This window comes from Egretta garzetta, unplaced genomic scaffold (genome assembly GCF_000687185.1).
Source record: "Egretta garzetta isolate BGI_Z169 unplaced genomic scaffold, ASM68718v1 scaffold8, whole genome shotgun sequence".
Lineage (NCBI taxonomy): Eukaryota > Metazoa > Chordata > Aves > Pelecaniformes > Ardeidae > Egretta > Egretta garzetta.
This window is the reverse complement of record NW_009260407.1, coordinates 1,507,426-1,524,868: the sequence shown is the minus strand read 5'-3', so window position 1 is coordinate 1,524,868 and position 17,443 is coordinate 1,507,426. Positions and strand designations below refer to the sequence as shown.

Here is a 17,443-nt window from a genome sequence, read left to right as displayed (position 1 = left end):
GACAGAAAAGTAGGAAAACCATCATTAAAGCAGGTAACTGTCCTCTGCCTGTAGAGGGGAACCAGCCGGCAGTAGTGCCGAAGGCCAGTGTTTCTCTGCAGTGAAAGGTCTTCAGCCCACGTTGCATACATGGGCAACTGGGGATTTACTGGTCCTGTTTAAAATCTAATTATTTTGTCTGCTAAATCATATTTTCTACGGAGCTAAAATACTTGTGTTAAAAGTATTTGATTAGCGCAGTAGGCGAACTAGCTACAGAGCAAGTGTGGATGGTGGGCATGCGAGCAAATCCTGCACGCTTCCTTCCGGGCGTTCAGAGGTTTGCACTTGCTTGTCGTCTCAGCTCGGTAGAGGTTTTCTTGACTAGAAAGGACCATCAACCAGTCAAGTTGATGTCTCATCCCATGACACTCAGAGGGCGCTTTGACCCTCCCCAAACCAGGTTTTACAGCTCCCAGGAGGTCTGGTGCCAGGGAGCAGGCGTGACCCTGACCCTGGCAGCAGCACTACTCCGCAGTCTGGATGGTTTATTATCAGCAGTTAGATTTGATGCTACCAAGCTCTGAAGATTTACTCTCTACAGATGCTTGTGCAACTAAAAAAAAAAGTTAGAAATGCTGATATCTAACAGCTCTTGCACCCATAATCCTAGAAGACTATGATAAGGTTTGTCACTGTTTCTTGATGTCTTGTTAAAAAGTATTTATGAACTTTGAATGGGTTTGCTAGAGGTCCTCTAAAAATATCGATGTCCAGGCACCCAAGAATTTTAGAATTGCAGTTCTGTGGAGTATTTCTGGTCTTTAATTTATTAGCTGAGATACAGACATGTAAGACATGTTCAGTTGTCCTGTTATAAAGAAGCTGTAGATGAAGTTGTCTGATCCTTACTTTCCCAGTAAGGAAACTGGTTTGCTGTCCTGGCTTCAAAAAGAATTGTAGCTGGATTTTTTTAACCATTTGTTTGAATACTACTATACAGAGCAGAATGACAGCTCAGAAAAAATCCACATGGAGTTTTCTGCGCGAACTGTGAGGGCAGCTTCTTTATCTCTTCTTTCTTGAGGGAAGAAAACGTTGCTCCGTTTTACTGCTGATGTAATTATAAAAGTTGAGATGGATGTAGCAAACTCCTTTTAAAGAACTTACTTGATTGTTATAGAAATACAGGAATTCTTGCAGCAGAACCAACCACAATTCTGTCTGTCTGCCACTGTCTCACTTCTTAGGGTATTAGGGAAAGCATGACTATAAAGCTCATTTTTGTGGAATACAGAGATAAGCTGCTTCCAGCCCCCACCCTGTAGATGGTGGTTTATGCCAGGAGATTTTCAGGCTCATGTTCCGTCCAGACATCAGGATGTGTTGTTTGTTCAGTAATCATCTCTGAGCTCCTATATCTGGAGATCTCTGTCCAGTTTTTGTTTTCTAATTCTGCTGTTTAAATATTCAAATTGATCCGTCACATCCCTGCTTGGCTTGCATTGATGCATCTGACTTTTCAGGATGTTTTCCAAATGACGCACTGATGTTTTTTGTAACAGTAAAATACTGTGATCCAGAAGCTCTGGAGATAGGGGCAGAACCTGAAATTTTTTGTGCTTGCTGTAATAAAAAGAGATTTTTAATGCATTAAGAGAGATCAGAGCCCAGAGATTATGCTAGGCAATTTGTATGAAAAGATTGACCTCTGAATTAGAAACTCATGCCTAAACAGTCCCCAAGTAGAGTGTTAGAGAGCAAAATTTCCTGAAAAGCTGCACCACAGGACTTACAGCTCCTCATCAGAGGCATTACTGCCTTTGACTCCATGATTTCTCTCCATGTGTGCCAACTGCTCAGTTAAGATTTCTTCTCAGCAACATTACTTCATCTTTGCTTTTGTGTGTGTGTGTGTGTGGTACAAGTGGTCTGAATGATGTTTTGGTTTTTTTTTTTTTTCCTTACCCCCACTAGTACTCAAAACCTGCCAGGGAGCCCTTCTAGTCTCTCCAGCCCCGGGAAGCATCACAGTACCTTAGCAGAGGGCGTCAGGCGGTTGGGAGACCTTGCCTGTGCCTAGAAGTTGGGTGCTGAGACTGGCACGTCGTCCCTATCTGAAACCAATGGAGGGGCTCCCAGCTGCACGTCAGCCACTTGAGAGGCTTCACTGTCTCTCTCTCAAGTGGATTTACTTTCAAAAGGAACATTATTTTTTTGGTCACTTTTAATTAAGGTGGCAAAAAAAGACTGGAAAGGTGCACTATAGCGGATGTTAACTGATTTATTCTGAATAGCAGGTGTTCCTTTGGGGAAAAAGGACTAGATATGGTTTTGTTTCTTTTTTTTTTTTTTTTTTTTTTTTTTTTTAAATTTGGGTGTTGTTTTCCCCCCAGCTCAGCAGATAGATGAGGCAAGGGCATGCCACAGAGATGAGATTTCCCAGATTGCCCAGAACGCCTTCATTTTCAGGCAAGTTCTTTCCCTGGGTGTGAAGCAAAACAGGAGTATCTCATGGCAGATGAAAATGAAAGTTAGGGAAAACTGTAGTGCTGAGAGAGTGACTCTTTTCCCTCTGGGAGAGATCAGCGAGCGTGCAGCCTGCGTGCTAGGTAGCATTTTCTGAAATCAAATCACCCGTGTTACTCGCCTCTCCTTCCTTCACTATTGGCCCGCACCGACTCGGTGGAAAACACGCCCGTCCATCTGCTGACAGAGTGCATTTGGCCAGCCCTGCTCGTGCCGCCGATCGGGAGGAACCTGCAGCCTTCACTCACAAGCCATATGCGGGCAGCGGCGAGGATTAGCTCTGCTCCTGGCCGGAAAGGTCCCAACGCGGTTCCCAGGCTGAACTCACCATATGTGGTTCACGTGATTGTCCTGAGGGTGACATGAAATGGAGAGTTCAGATTCGAGTGAAAGTTGGTTTGTGTTTCTTCACCCTGTTTAATGTAATGCAGATGCAGAGGAGAGCGTGAGGGCGTCTGTGCCGGGGGGAGATGCAACGGGCTGTAGAAAAGCCCCGTAGGTTCCACTAATTCCTTCTCCTTCCCCTGAATTTTCTGCTGTTTCCTGATGGGAGTTGCATGTGTGAAGGAACACCCTTGGACCACCTGTTAGGTGCCTTTGCCTTTTCAGTCACAGCCTTTGCCATCTCTTGAAGATAGCGCTTTTTTATTTGGAGAAAAGCCAAAAACTCGAACAATAGTTTTCTCCTTTGGAGAGGTGGGGAGAGCGCTCTGACGTGGCACATGAAGGAAGAAAGAAAATTAGAAAACCTGGATGGAGACCCCTCCAGGCTTCACTTTGTGTGAAGTATTGCAGAATTACAAATTGTTTTTAAAGGTAAAAGGTGCGTGTTCAGAGGCTGATTTAGTTTGTGGTTTACCTTAGTGCAAAGTAATGTTGGAAACAGCATCTTCCATCGAAGGCTCGTGTCACGTATAGGATGCCACTGCTACTGGGAAAGATTTCCAGACTAATGCTGTTAATTGCAAAAAGAAAGTTTAACCAGCTCCTGCAGTGACCCAGGAGGTTAGTAGAGCGGCCAGCTAAACAGCTGTAAGGAGAGTGGTCTTATGGGCTGAAGGGGCTAATGTACCCTAGGCAAAAATAGGAATATTTGGCTTATTTTGATCTTTGGATATGGGAGAACAGCTCGTTTATTTCTTAATTGACATATACATGTGGTATGTTAGAAGCAGGGACAGGAAAATAGCATTTTTTGTGTCTATGTTAATTTTGGAGTAATGCGACATATGGGAAAGATCGATAATTTTGACATCCAGATGTAAAGTATAAAATATTTTTGTCAAGGAAGGTGCAAAACTTGGTCTTGAAAAGCTTCAGTTTAACGGGGCTGGATCATCAACCACAGGAGACCTGCTGAGTAACTCGTCAAACACCACGTGAAGGATGGGCAGGTTTTGCGTTGCCTTTTGCCCTTGCTTTAGAGTCCCAGCAGAGCCTGTGGCACCGGTCAGCACTCATATGCATTCGGGTCCGTGGATTAGCACTGGACGATGAATTTCCTTTCTGTTGACCACTCCTGCGAAGGTAGATAGCTGACTTTAGCAATAACATTTGCCCAAATAACAACAGTGTCTTCCCTCAAAACCTCAACTGTCCTTGGGAGGTGGCAAGTCTGGACACAGACAAATTGCTCAGGGGTTAAAACACGACGTATTTGAGCGTGCGTTTTAAGGAACTCTTAAAACTTTAGCTGGGTAATGCTTGTTTCCTTCCAGAGCAAGGGCTTGCTATGTAAAAGTCAGTCCCTTTCGGTCTTCGTTAGTCTGCTGCATTTTTTCCACAGTTCGCCTAATCAGACTGTGACCCTCTCCCTGGTAGGATCCCATGGCTTTACACCGTGCAGAAACAGTGTTTTGGTGCCGATACGTGAAGAGACCGAGAACATATGGCATAAACATCAACCGATATTGTTTGCCATCCACACTTGCTGCGTGTAATGCAACAAGACCGGCTCCCGGCGGCCACGTGATCCGCCTTCCAGTCCTCCATTTGGGGTGGGGTGGGGTGGGTTTTTTTTCATTCCTAAAGTTGTGACTTTCTGGAAGGAAGCTTGTAAATAGTCGGGGCACAGAGAGCAGGTAGAATGTCAGCGAGATGTTACCGGGAGGCATGTGCACAACACTGACATCGGCTCCTGGCCGCGCTTCCTCCGCACCAGCTCGCTGCTCCCGGCAGCCCTATATGTTGCAAGAAGGTAGGATCGCGTCGTGTCACCCGCGTCCTCCCACCGTCACGCCAAAACGCCTGTCTCCCCCGTCTCCGGCAAGGAGGGACGCTTATCTGCCAAGCAGAGTATCTTAGCGATCTTTAAAATTTAATTTAAAATGTAATCTTTAAAATTTAATTTTAAAAGTACAGCTCTTGCTGTAGCGAAGGCAAAAGGCAGGCGTGCGCAGCTCTGGCGGTAACAGCTAACTGGGATTTCAAATTAACGATACGATCTGGTTTGTGCAATGGCTTCTTACAGTGCTTAGCTTTTTCCTAATACCAGGGCTTTTATACTTTTAAAAGACATTCCGTACTGAATTGTATCCTATTGATTTGCCATGGTTAACCACCCTGTAATAAGCCTCATAGTCTGTGTGAGTAGACACAAAGCAGAATTATATTAATGTTGTTTACAACCAGTGGGCACAGAATTATTTGCAAAACGTGAAAGAAGTCAAAATACCAAAATATTTCAAAGACGGTTGAGTTTGGAAATGCTTTCATTAGACTATGAATAGAGTTCCTTGGAATAAAAAAAAGAACCAGAGCAACATTATTAATTTTTTGGTTGTGTCTGTTTGTTTGTTTGATTTTAATAACTGATACTTTATACTGATACTTCAAGGCAGCTTTTTATTTTCAGAAGTAAACCCTGAGGAAGAAATAAGATAATTTAGAAGAAAATAATTATATATTTTTTTTTAAAAAACCAATAGCGGTCACAACTTTCTTAGAAATTTTTTCTCACAGAAAACTGAATCCGAGTCCCAGAGTGTTTTAAGATTAAAAGATACATCAGTACCACAAGGTGTAACATCTACCACGCAGGCCAGCAGAATGAATTACAACCTATTTTTCCTCAGTCATATAAGCTGCTCAGATGTACAGACTACACCTACTGGGCACAGTGCGTGAATTAGAGTAAAAATGGGCAAAACCAGCAAGCAGAAATTACCCGGCCATCGGCTCCTGGCCGCGCTTCCTCCGCACCAGCTCGCTGCTCCCGGCAGCCCTATATGTTGCAAGAAGGTAGGATCGCGTCGTGTCACCCGCGTCCTCCCACCGTCACGCCAAAACGCCTGTCTCCCCCGTCTCCGGCAAGGAGGGACGCTTATCTGCCAAGCAGAGTATCTTAGCGATCTTTAAAATTTAATTTAAAATGTAATCTTTAAAATTTAATTTTAAAAGTACAGCTCTTGCTGTAGCGAAGGCAAAAGGCAGGCGTGCGCAGCTCTGGCGGTAACAGCTAACTGGGATTTCAAATTAACGATACGATCTGGTTTGTGCAATGGCTTCTTACAGTGCTTAGCTTTTTCCTAATACCAGGGCTTTTATACTTTTAAAAGACATTCCGTACTGAATTGTATCCTATTGATTTGCCATGGTTAACCACCCTGTAATAAGCCTCATAGTCTGTGTGAGTAGACACAAAGCAGAATTATATTAATGTTGTTTACAACCAGTGGGCACAGAATTATTTGCAAAACGTGAAAGAAGTCAAAATACCAAAATATTTCAAAGACGGTTGAGTTTGGAAATGCTTTCATTAGACTATGAATAGAGTTCCTTGCAATAAAAAAAAGAACCAGAGCAACATTATTAATTTTTTGGTTGTGTCTGTTTGTTTGTTTGATTTTAATAACTGATACTTTATACTGATACTTCAAGGCAGCTTTTTATTTTCAGAAGTAAACCCTGAGGAAGAAATAAGATAATTTAGAAGAAAATAATTATATATTTTTTTTTAAAAAACCAATAGCGGTCACAACTTTCTTAGAAATTTTTTCTCACAGAAAACTGAATCCGAGTCCCAGAGTGTTTTAAGATTAAAAGATACATCAGTACCACAAGGTGTAACATCTACCACGCAGGCCAGCAGAATGAATTACAACCTATTTTTCCTCAGTCATATAAGCTGCTCAGATGTACAGACTACACCTACTGGGCACAGTGCGTGAATTAGAGTAAAAATGGGCAAAACCAGCAAGCAGAAATTGAGAGGAAATAAAGACCTGCTTAACCAAAAAGTAGTGGCCGGCCGTCTGCACTGACAGTTTGGTCAGCGGGACTGGGCGAATGCCCAGCTGAGTGCCGTGGACGGGTTAATATCTTCACACTTTTTCCTTCCTCGCAGCTGCCACATCCCGTGCTCTGAAACCTGATATTTTTCATCAAAAACTGATTCTTATTTTCTGTCTTAGTATGCTAATCAATTTTACCGTGCAGAGCTTGGAGCATATTAACTGTCAGTTACTCCTAATTAATACTGAGAGCAGACAAAAAGGGATAATAAAATAATTGACGTTATTTAATATAAAATGCCTCTCCCAATTTTGTTTCCTTTGTGGAAACCTCTTTTGGTCCCTGTTCAAGATTTAAGCGCTGGCCTGCTTTATGTTTTGTTTCACAAGGTTGATTGAATGGCAGTTTATTATTCAAGACAATAAATTAAACTTCTCAAAGTCGAAGAGTTCCAGCAGTTCTGGCACAGGCTGCTTTCTGCCAGAAGGAACACGCTCAGGTCTGATTCATACCAACTGTTGCCCTTTAACGTAAGAAAAATAAATAAAACCTCCTATATATCTTTCAAGATGAGCATTAAAATTTCTTTAGCATAAAAACTGGGATGCATTAAAGAAAAAAGTGAGCAACATTGATTGCAAAATAGATCATGAAAGCTTCTAGGCCACAGTATACTGCATATTACTTCCATGTAACAGTACGAATATTATGGCCTGGTATTAAAGGCTGATTTCAAAGAGATCATGAAAAGAGAGCAATCCTCTTTGATGTTTTATGTTTAAATTAAATATAACTGAAAAGGGATACAGGAGCGTTGCTCTTGCTACAGTGAAATCGGGAAAGGCTTTGCAGCACGCTTCAGTAACAGCTGAAGTGGATCTGGGCTTCTGAAAATTCATATATAATTTATGTACACCAATAATGCGTGCAGGTATGTAAACGATAGGAATTTATAACATTTATGTGCTTTTAAAATATACATAAAAGGAAAACTGAAAAATAGGCCTAAGTATATAGTTGTGTAATATCTATCTTAGGAAATCCGCAAGGGTTCTGGTTTTCTAATCTGAAATCTGATTAAAAAATAAGTGAAGCTTTCTTTTTTTTTTTAATTTATTACTTTAAATTGCCTGTTTTTAAATCTAAGCGGTAAAGAGAAAGGAAATCACATTGGTCACTTAGATAGGAGCTATTCCAGCGTTTCTCCTCGTGTACTCTTGTGCTGTGGCGGCTGGTAACGCGTAGCTTTTGAACAGCTTTTAGAGGAGGTGGTGATACTGCATTAATTATGAAATTATTCTGATGCTTCTGGGTGACTTCTAGTCACAAGCTGTCGCTTTTCGGCTGAGCTAGGGTACAACCAGAAGAGCCCAGGGTTGCCCGTGGTTGCTGTAGCCTGTGCCATTACCATTATGAATGCCTACTAGTGTCAGCACTTAGAGACTTAATTTACTAATATGCTTTTCCATTAAACTTTTCAAATATATCATTGGGACTAATATTTGAAAGTAAAAGGATAAAAAAGGTGAGTTTAGTATCTTTGGGTTTTTTCCGCAAATGGCAATCCTTTCTTTGAGCACAAAGGAAGCTACTTAGAAATAAAAATCCTTCATAGTACTTTACCCTTTCCACGGTTGTACGTCATTTTCCTGTCTACAAACTGGAGCTATTACCTTTGTAAAAGGGCTTTTATGTTGTCTTACATTACTGTGAAACAGAAATGGTTTATTCAAATGAGGAATTATCTGCCTACCACATTATGCTTCTCTGTACTTTCAACACGCAGACGAAAACGGCTGTGCCTCCAGGCAGTGTGAGATATCGATACACTCAAACTTATTATTTTTGTAGTGGTTAACAATACCAGGCGGAAAACACATTAGCAGAAGGTGCGCTGAGATATTACTGTAATATCTTTTCTAGTAAGTACTATATGCCAAGGATTATTTTTCAGTTGGGCGTTTGTGCTCGTGTAAAAAGCCTTTGAAGAGTTTCTGACTTGGTTTTTTTTAAAGGCTTTGTTTTCTTTTTTTTTCTTTTCCTTAAGTTATAATACGCTTTCCAGATGATTTCTCCCCAGATTTCATTTATTTTCAAGGGGAGGCTGGGAGCAGCTCTGTGAGCACCGAGCCACGCGGCAAAGCAGCGGACGCTGTCCCGGGTGCATGGGTGCCTTTGCTGGAGCTGCTCGCCTGTTCCCACCGGGGTTACCCCGCTCTAACGACGCTAATCCCTGTCCCAGCCTCTTTGCTCACCCTACGGATTTACATTACTGTCCACACCACCTTTTTCCCTGCTCTTCCCCTCCCAAAAGGCTTCCTGTGTCCCTCTGGGTCCGGGCAAGCCCCCGGGGCTGTGCCCTTCGCCGCCTGGGGCAGGAACAGGAGGGGGCTCCAGGCACAGCAGCACTGTCGTCTGCAGCGGGTCCGCAGCCGTCGGGGTGACGCGGTTATTGGGGACACCCAACACCCCTTCTTACAGGAGCCCTGCTGGGATGCTGGTTGGCAGGGATAGTCTGCCCTGGGGGCTTTGCTCCACGAAGGGTATTTGAAGCCTGGAGGACAGGAGCTGTTGCAGGAAGGGTGCTGGGGAGGCAGGCGCGGGCGGCGTGGCACGGCCAGCCCGCCGCGACATGTCCTGAAGGCACCGTGAAACTGTGCCACGATTTCTGTGCTACACGTTTTTTGCAACACGTTACGGAGGGTACTGATCTGGTGCTATAGCTATTTCTGACAGTTAAAATACATTTTTTTAAATAAATGTCTTTAACTTTGGTAAATAAAGAACTACATTTCCTTGGGCAACGGTGGCGGATAGATGGTTGCAGTATAGCTAAAGGAGTTTATATGGCTGCCTATTGAAATTTAAAATGTAGGCCAGTGTTCCTGTGTGCACATTAATCCTCAGAGACATCCTTGATGTACTGTGGCACATCATCAAAACCAAACAACATTTAAATGTCACAGAACAAAACAGTAACTTCCCCAACTTCTGAAAATTGTTACCTATACCCTTGGGTTTAGGTGGTATGTTTGCTAGACTATGTCCCTTACTTGAAAGGAGCTGAACTTTGTCTAATTAAATATTTATGGAGAGATGTGTTGCATGAGGGAAAGCAGAAATAAGCCCAGTATACAATCTGGAGTTCTACACCATATAAGAAACATATTTCCAGGGTAGAATGTATACTGAATAACAGGGAGAAGAATTGTGATGGGCAGTGCAGGCTTCGGTGGTACCTGGTTTTGTTGTTCTTGCGCTGTAAATGCAGATTGTTGTTTATGGCACTGGACTCAGCATTTGGAAGCGGCTAAATCAAATAGAACCATTGCTGTAAAGAAGCCGGAACGTATAGTTGATTTTAAAATAGCAATCCAGAACAACTCTCCCAGAACGCTAGAGCAAGAGTTGTTAATACAAAATCGGTCTCACCAGAGATGATCCGCCCTTTTATTCTTGCAACTGCAAATAGGACAGTTGCTTTTTTTTAGCAGAAGTGACTGGCCAGGGAGGAAAGATTGTGGTCTCTTCAGCACAAAGCAGAGCTGCAAGGTGGATAAGGTGTCCTTGAATTACTGGTGTTTGGAGAGAAAATGGAAACGTGCATCATGGTTCCCTTCCTGGGAACAGCCTTTAGTCTATCTGACACTTTCATCGATGACTTGGGTGAACAGAGCATCCATTAAATCTGCAGGTAGTGCCAAGAGGAGAGGATTTACAAGTGCTCTGGAGGCAGCACTGGAATCCAGAGTAATCCTGAGAAACCGGATCTGACATAACCTGGACGCAATATTGAGGAGGACAATATGAAATGGTGATATGAGAAATCCATTGGATGGTCAAAAGGAGAAAGGACTGAGCTAGCCTTTCCCGGGTGGGAAGTCAGACCAGCTGAGCTCCAGAGATCCCTCCCAGCTGACACCTGTAGGAAAGGAGGAAAGGAAGGGGTCTGGATAAACAGGGGGCCACGGGGCTGTGCTGTTATGAAGAAAAGCAATCACACTGGGCATTACAAATGAATGCAACACACAAAATGTGCAGAGAAAGGAGCTGGGGTGGTTGTAGAGACTGATAGCAGCTGCGGGAAGGTAAGAGAAATCCTTCTTGGTGTGCATGGGAAGACTGGTTTATGCTGTTAGCAGAGAGCCACCATAGGTTTTAAGAGGAGCTTTGTAAGACTGAGGCGAGTTGAACAATTAATTGTCCCTGGACGTCATGAAATCTCCACCAAAGAAGGTTCCTAAGAGCAGATTAAATAAATATGTCAGAAGTGGTTGAGTTCAGCTTGATCCCACCTCGGGAGCTGGTCTAACCATCCTCCTAACGTCACTTCCGATTTTATGCCCATGATCACAACCGTTATCCAAGATGTAGTCACTGTGTTTGCCCCTTTATCTTATCCCTTTCCGAGCAGAAATCGTCTGACTTCCCTGTATATAAACAAAGGCAGTGAACATCTTGGCTAAAAGTTTCAAATGAGCAAGAAGGGCTCTCGGTAGGAGGCGAGCGCTTAACTTCTATCACCTTTGTAAACCTCGAGTTTAGCAGCTCTGTGGTAACAGTTTACATTTCATTTTTCAGCTAACTGTTAGGTTGGATGATTGTCCGGATAACAGAGTTTACCATTGCCAAATATATGAAAAACTCACTTGGCAAAGCACGTGTGTACATTGGCTGATGTTTTATTTTACTCCCTCAATAGTATAATGGAGGGCTTTAGAAATCGTTATTTGGGATAAGAAGGGGGTTTACTTGCAGCTTATAAACGTATTAAAGTAGCTTAAGGTTTTTAGTGCTCCCCATCATTAGCTGAACTTACGTGAAACATGATCTCTTTTTTTTTTTTTATCAATTCTAACTGGAACTCAGCAAAAAAAAAGCTCAGCAGCAGATGATTTCATAGCTTAAATTATAAGGGTAGAGGGTTTTTTGCCTTTCAACAGACTCCCCAAGCTTTTCTGACCAAGAAAGTAATTTCACTAAAACCAAAGAAAATACTTCTTGCGGAGCTGAAGAGAAAGAAAACGGCCATCTAGTATCGCCCAGATGCAGTCTGGAGTAGGAACAAGTTCCTGTGTCCATTTTTTAACCAATGCACTAGTCTTTAGTGACAAAAGTGCTGGGTTTATTCAACAAGCAAAAAATGAACGTAAACCCTGCATTCTTAATGGGATCAGCAAAACAGCATAACATAAAATATCATTAAAATAATGAATTATTCTAATAATCAATTATGTGTTGTTGAGACTGCTGAACTTTGTCTTTACTTCTACCGCTGTTTGAAATACAGCTTTGCAGATCCCTTGAATTCAAGAGGCCAAATTCTGTCCTCACATAGTTACTGAAGTACTGTCAAATGGTGCCTTTTTATTTGAAGGCTAGGTTTACCCCTAATATCTTATCATCTGAATCTATATAACAATTGATTTGTTTATTTTAAAGGGTGTTGGGTTTTTTTGTCTTCTAGTACAGCAGTAATTGTTTTGGGTGAGTTTAGAGAAGGCAGCCCCATGTGTTTTGAATAAATGATGCATTACAGGGAAGGGATGTTCGCACTTCCGCATAACAGAATATAATTGATTGTGTGCTTGGGTAATTAGGAAGTGGTTCTCTTTGATGTGTTCAAGAGTCCAGAATTAAAAATTTAAAGTTTGCTAACTGTTAGAAAAATTGACTCAGAAACAGCTTTAACGGATGGAAAACCAGCACGCTATTGCAAATATGGTCTCACATCTAATGTTGTGCTAATGCAGAGTAGTCGCACATCTAGGATATCTTAATACATCCAGGTATCTTCATATCCTTGGCCATTTTAATTATGAAATCAACACAATAATACAGACAGCTTGGAAAAATTGCACATTTTTAAATAAAAAATATTAAAAATTTATCTTTCACAGCTTTTGACAGGTAGATGTAATTATATGTAAAGGCAAATGTGTCATGGGGGAGGGAATATGGAAATCTTAGAAGATGTGCAAGATTCAGGGAAAATGCAAGAAAACGAATTCTGCACCGCTATGTATTAGTCTTTTTTTTTTAAGTATCCGAATTCACACCCTATGCAGCATTTCAAATATTTGTCAGTGTAAATACTTCCTAAATAAATAGTTGCAGCTCAGATCGTAACTTTATTAGTTCAGATTTTTTTTATTTATTTCTTAATTTTGAAAGGTGCTGGAGAGCACTTTAGAATCCTCAGTTTTGTCATTTGAAAATCAAGCTCCAGGTTGTCGGTCGGTTCTAATAGACATGTTTTGTGTCCGGCCTTTTCATCACTCTTGTAGGCAGGATTATATAATAATCCAGCCATCTAGATACTTCACCTCCGACACTGTGTGTTGCTCGCTGTTCTTGGATGCTAAAAGCATAATAAGGATTACAGGGGCAGCAGATGGGCTGAACTGATTTATAGCAATATAGCCTTGCCAGTGTTTGCAGTTGCGTTGTGAGCGTTGCAACAGTTGATGCGCATCTTTAACTCAGATCTTTCACCGCTGTGCAAAAACTTGCCTGGTTTATGGCTTTCAATGCGGAAACTGTACGGCAGTGCTCCTGCTTCTCCTTATTTTGGTAAAGAAAGCCCATTTCTGGCTTTCCCAGTTGTGCAAAGGGACTACTGGTGCAGCCCAGCTGTACAACTAATGTTAAATAAATAAATGGAGAGGACAACTTCTGTTTACTTTTTACATCGCTGACCTTATAATCGGGAATGTTTTGCGCGGGATAGAGCTAACTTGGGCTGACGCAGGCTAATTCCCTGAGCGCTCAATGGAGAATCAGAGCTTCATTCAGCTGCTTTGAATCATCTTGCAGGAGAGACCCCCCACGAGGAGGCGGGGGCTGCGTTTTGGTAACCTGAGGACAGCTGGGGTGGGAGGGATGTCTGTACCCCCCAAAATGCCTTAGCTGAGTGCTATCTTTACTTCACGTTTGCAGTTTCCAGTAGTTTAGTAAATCTGTTGCAGGATTATTTACAAAATGATGTTATCAAATACATAAATATTATGATTGGAGAACAGAAAGACCAAAAAAAGTTTTCAAAGCTGTGCAGGCTAGTCCCATGTGTCTCTTACATCCTGTATTTCATGATGGAACAGAAATCCTCAAATTTGTGTGTCACTCTAAAAGATGCTTTATACACAGCTCTTCTCCCAGCCTTCCATCTGCGTATCTGCTTTTCCCCCTGACCCATGAACATGCCCTTCCTCCTTTGCCTTGATTAGATGATAACATACTCTGTTTCTGCTGTGGGAGGATAAAGCGTGCAACCCGAAACACCCTGAAATCTGGAAATTCATAACAGACAGCTGGATTTTGAAGCTGTGGCCATTCCCAAACCTATGGGAGCGGCCCACCTCACTAATTCTGTCCCTCCGCAAGTGGCTTGGAGGCTGCAGCTTCTTACGGCATTCGTTTTTCTGCAGGTAACACTCCCTGTGGCTCCCCAGCCCTCCCCACTGCTGGCTTGCAGCCCAGGGATGAGCATGGGGAGCAGAGTGCTGCCCCACTCCGCAGCAGGGCCCCAGTGCTGTTGGCCTGAGCTGGCTGGAGGCAGCCCACCGTGCAGCTGTGCTGGGCACTCCCACCGTGCCTTCCCCAAGCCCAGCTGCAGAGCCCAGAAATGGTCACAGAGCTGGGGAGCAGCAAGCACCGCTGGTATGCCCAGCCTAGGGCTGCTCTGGCAGGGCACTGCTTATGTGCTGGGAGATTCTTCAGAGACGGTGCTCCAAAGCTCGTCAAAATATGACGAGGCTGAGGGAGCTTCAGGGCTTGTGGCAGCATCACGTGAGGTGGTTTCGCTGGAGAGAGGGAGCCCGTGCCCGTGGCCAGCAGGTAGCTGCCAGAGCGGGGAAGCGGCTGCAGCTGTCGGGATGTGCACGCTGCTGCGGAGGCTTGCAGCACCGCGGAATGAGGTTGCTGGGAACAGGAGTCATCTGTGGCTCCTGAGCCTGAAAACATCACATGCTGGCTGCTGGCTTTTCTTTGTATTTTAAGACTGCCAGGCAGTTCTTATTTGCATGCTCTATAAAACTTTTTAAGAGAGTTTTACAGTTTACTTAGTGTACAAAAGGTATAACCAGCTATAAAATGAAACAGTTGTCAGGACTGTGGCAAGTCCCACGCAGTACGCCATGAGCCAGGATGCTCCAGATGCTGGCAGCACAGAACAGCCCAGGCACAGGGTCGTGCCACGTCCCCCAGCGGCGATGACAGTGTGCACACCAGTGTGGGATCCTCTCCTCGCTGAGCCCCTCGCACCCCACGGGGCTCCTTGGCAGCCTTTGTGGGTCCTCAGGATCTCAAGGGCTGAGGTTTCTGAGAGCCTCCAGGTTGTTTTGACTCTACTTGCGCCCCGAGTCTCATCCGTTGTCAAATTTACAGTGTCCTGCGCTATAAGTGCAAGTCAGAGAGTGAGCAGTGGAAACCACACGGGAAAACAAAAGGCACCTCAGCTCTGAAGCGCGCTGGTGTCAGCTTGTGCTGGCAGGGAGTCTCGTCACTACATAATGATGCACTTATCCAAACGGAGTTTTGTATTTTGGGAGACAGATGTGCCTTGCAGTTGCTAGTGGAAGTTAAACGTTAAATATGAAACCCATTCATTTTCTCTTAGTCATACTTTGGGTTTAAGCAGATGTTTTCCTAATTTGTGGTTTTCAAATGTAGCATGCTGACAAGACATATATCATTAACTGCAACTTCATCCATGCAGTTTAGCAAATTGGCCAATTATTAACAGTGAGGGTTGCGTGGCGGTCGATGCATAGCTCCTGCTGCTTTGAAAGGCCTAAATTGAAACTCAATACATTTTTACAATATAAATTAATTGAGCTTTGGACCACGTCCCTGTTATTCGAGTGCTCTCTGCTCTCATTTTCAGAATGAACAGCCATTTGTAATGCGCTGAGTAGCTGTGCTGTCTGTGAGCAGAGGCTCCTGGTGGTGGAAAAAGTGATGGCTAACATTTTTCTGGTAGGGGCATGAAAATGGCTGGTGGTATCCAAGCGTAGGCAGCATGACATGCAGAGGGAGCGTGGCTGCGGGACCGTGTACGTATGTGCAGACCAGGCTGGCCTTGCCACAGATGATGCAGGAGGCATCCCGGAAGGGTGCAGGGTGGGTGCAGCTGCCTGGAAACTAGCGCTGCCTAATATTTTCTATTATAACATTTCTCTTGCTTTTAACTTTGCTAGACTTTACCCATTTTGGTTTTTTTTTTCCTGGTTTGTGTTTGCAGGGTTTGATGGGGTGGGGGTAGGAAGGGTTGGTGGTGGTGCTGTGAACTGGTGAGATGTCCCAAAGTGCTTCCCAAAGCCAGGAACCACCAGATGCCTGAAATCCTCTTTTCCCAACTCTGGAATTCAAGCAGGCAATTTAGTCATCATTTATTCATCCCATGTATGAGACTTGAAGGAGAACGCTCAATGCCCCTCTAATTTCTAGAAAGTATAAAGACCTTGATTTTCACCAGCTGGCACTGCGGAAATTTTGCCTTACATTCCAGCTGAACTGGGAAAAATCTTCAGGATGGTTTGTTCATAGTTTCTCCAGCTTCTGGCAAATCATTCACTTTTTTTCCTCCTCTATATTTGCATCTGCACAACAGGGAAACTATATACTTTGGTACAGAACAGGCTGCCATACAGATTAATTAAATGAGAACTGTAAACAATTTAAAAAAATACATGTGATCTATTTCATCTTGCTTTATTGCAGCCAGATGCGCTAGGTGCAAAATACCTACGGGGCTGGTATTTACAGTCCCATCTGATGTGCTTTTCTTCACATCCCCCTGCTCTGTGGGAAAAGGGCGTAACGGTAGTGTCACAAAATCAGTCAGGAGAGGTGGTATCTCAGCAAAGAGGCCAGAGGTTGTATAAAATGCAGAAAAGAGGGGAAAAATGTAGATTTGGGGCTTGTGTTGCCGCTGTTCCTGGCCTGCATTAGAGGTGTGAGTCCTAGGGGTACTTAAAATGAGCTGAAGGCCTGATCCAGAGGGATGCAGTGGGGGTTGTAAAGAGAGATCTTTGGCATAGTTGTCTCCCTAGTAACTTTTTGGTTGAAAGGGATGCAGCAGTGGATGTTGAAGGGAAGATGATGGGTTATGGTTGCACTGTCAATCACCACCTTGCTTTCCCTGGGTTTAGATAAGCTAAATCTCTGGACGCGGCTGTGTATCCTAGCAGGAGGCAAGCACAGGTAGAGTTCGGGCAAATTCGGCTAACCCAGATCCTGACCCTTTGCAGTGCTGCCAAGCTCCTGGAGAAGAGTCCGTTCTCCGTCGGCGCCCCGAACCCCCTGCTCCCCTCGCCGGCGAGCCTGCAGCTGGCGCAGCTCCAGGCGCAGCTCACGCTCCACAGGCTGAAGGTGGCACCAGCAGCTCTTCAACCAGCTGAGGCACCCCACCGTGATGAACGCCCCGCAGGGCCACGCTGCAGGGCCGACACAGGGGCCTGGCATCGCTGGTGCGAGGTTCCCCTCCGGTGGCATTGCCTTTCCCGCCCAGAGCCCGGCCTTGGCCGCGCCAGGGGCCGGCCTAGGGCCTGTCCAGGCCCAGACCCCCAACGCCATCGTCATGAGTCCCTTCGGAGGCGTCATGGCTCCCACCTCCAGCCAGCAGCCCGTGGTGGTGGGTCTCAACAAGGCAGGTGCCTCCAGCTCCGCCGCCGCTGCTGCCGCGGGGGGGTTTTTTGAGTGC

At 44.2% G+C, this 17,443-nt stretch overlaps 1 protein-coding gene across 1 annotated transcript in view; it reads left to right on the top strand.

Annotated features, from left to right (window-relative positions):
* Positions 1-5,646: 5,646 nt before the first annotated feature.
* Positions 5,647-17,443, top strand: part of RBM20 (RNA binding motif protein 20) — a 35,983-nt gene continuing 24,186 nt past the window's right edge. The window contains 3 exon segments of the mRNA XM_035898971.1: positions 5,647-5,846; positions 16,932-17,117; positions 17,119-17,439. Of these exon segments, the coding sequence (XP_035754864.1) occupies positions 5,647-5,846; positions 16,932-17,117; positions 17,119-17,439 (707 nt within the window).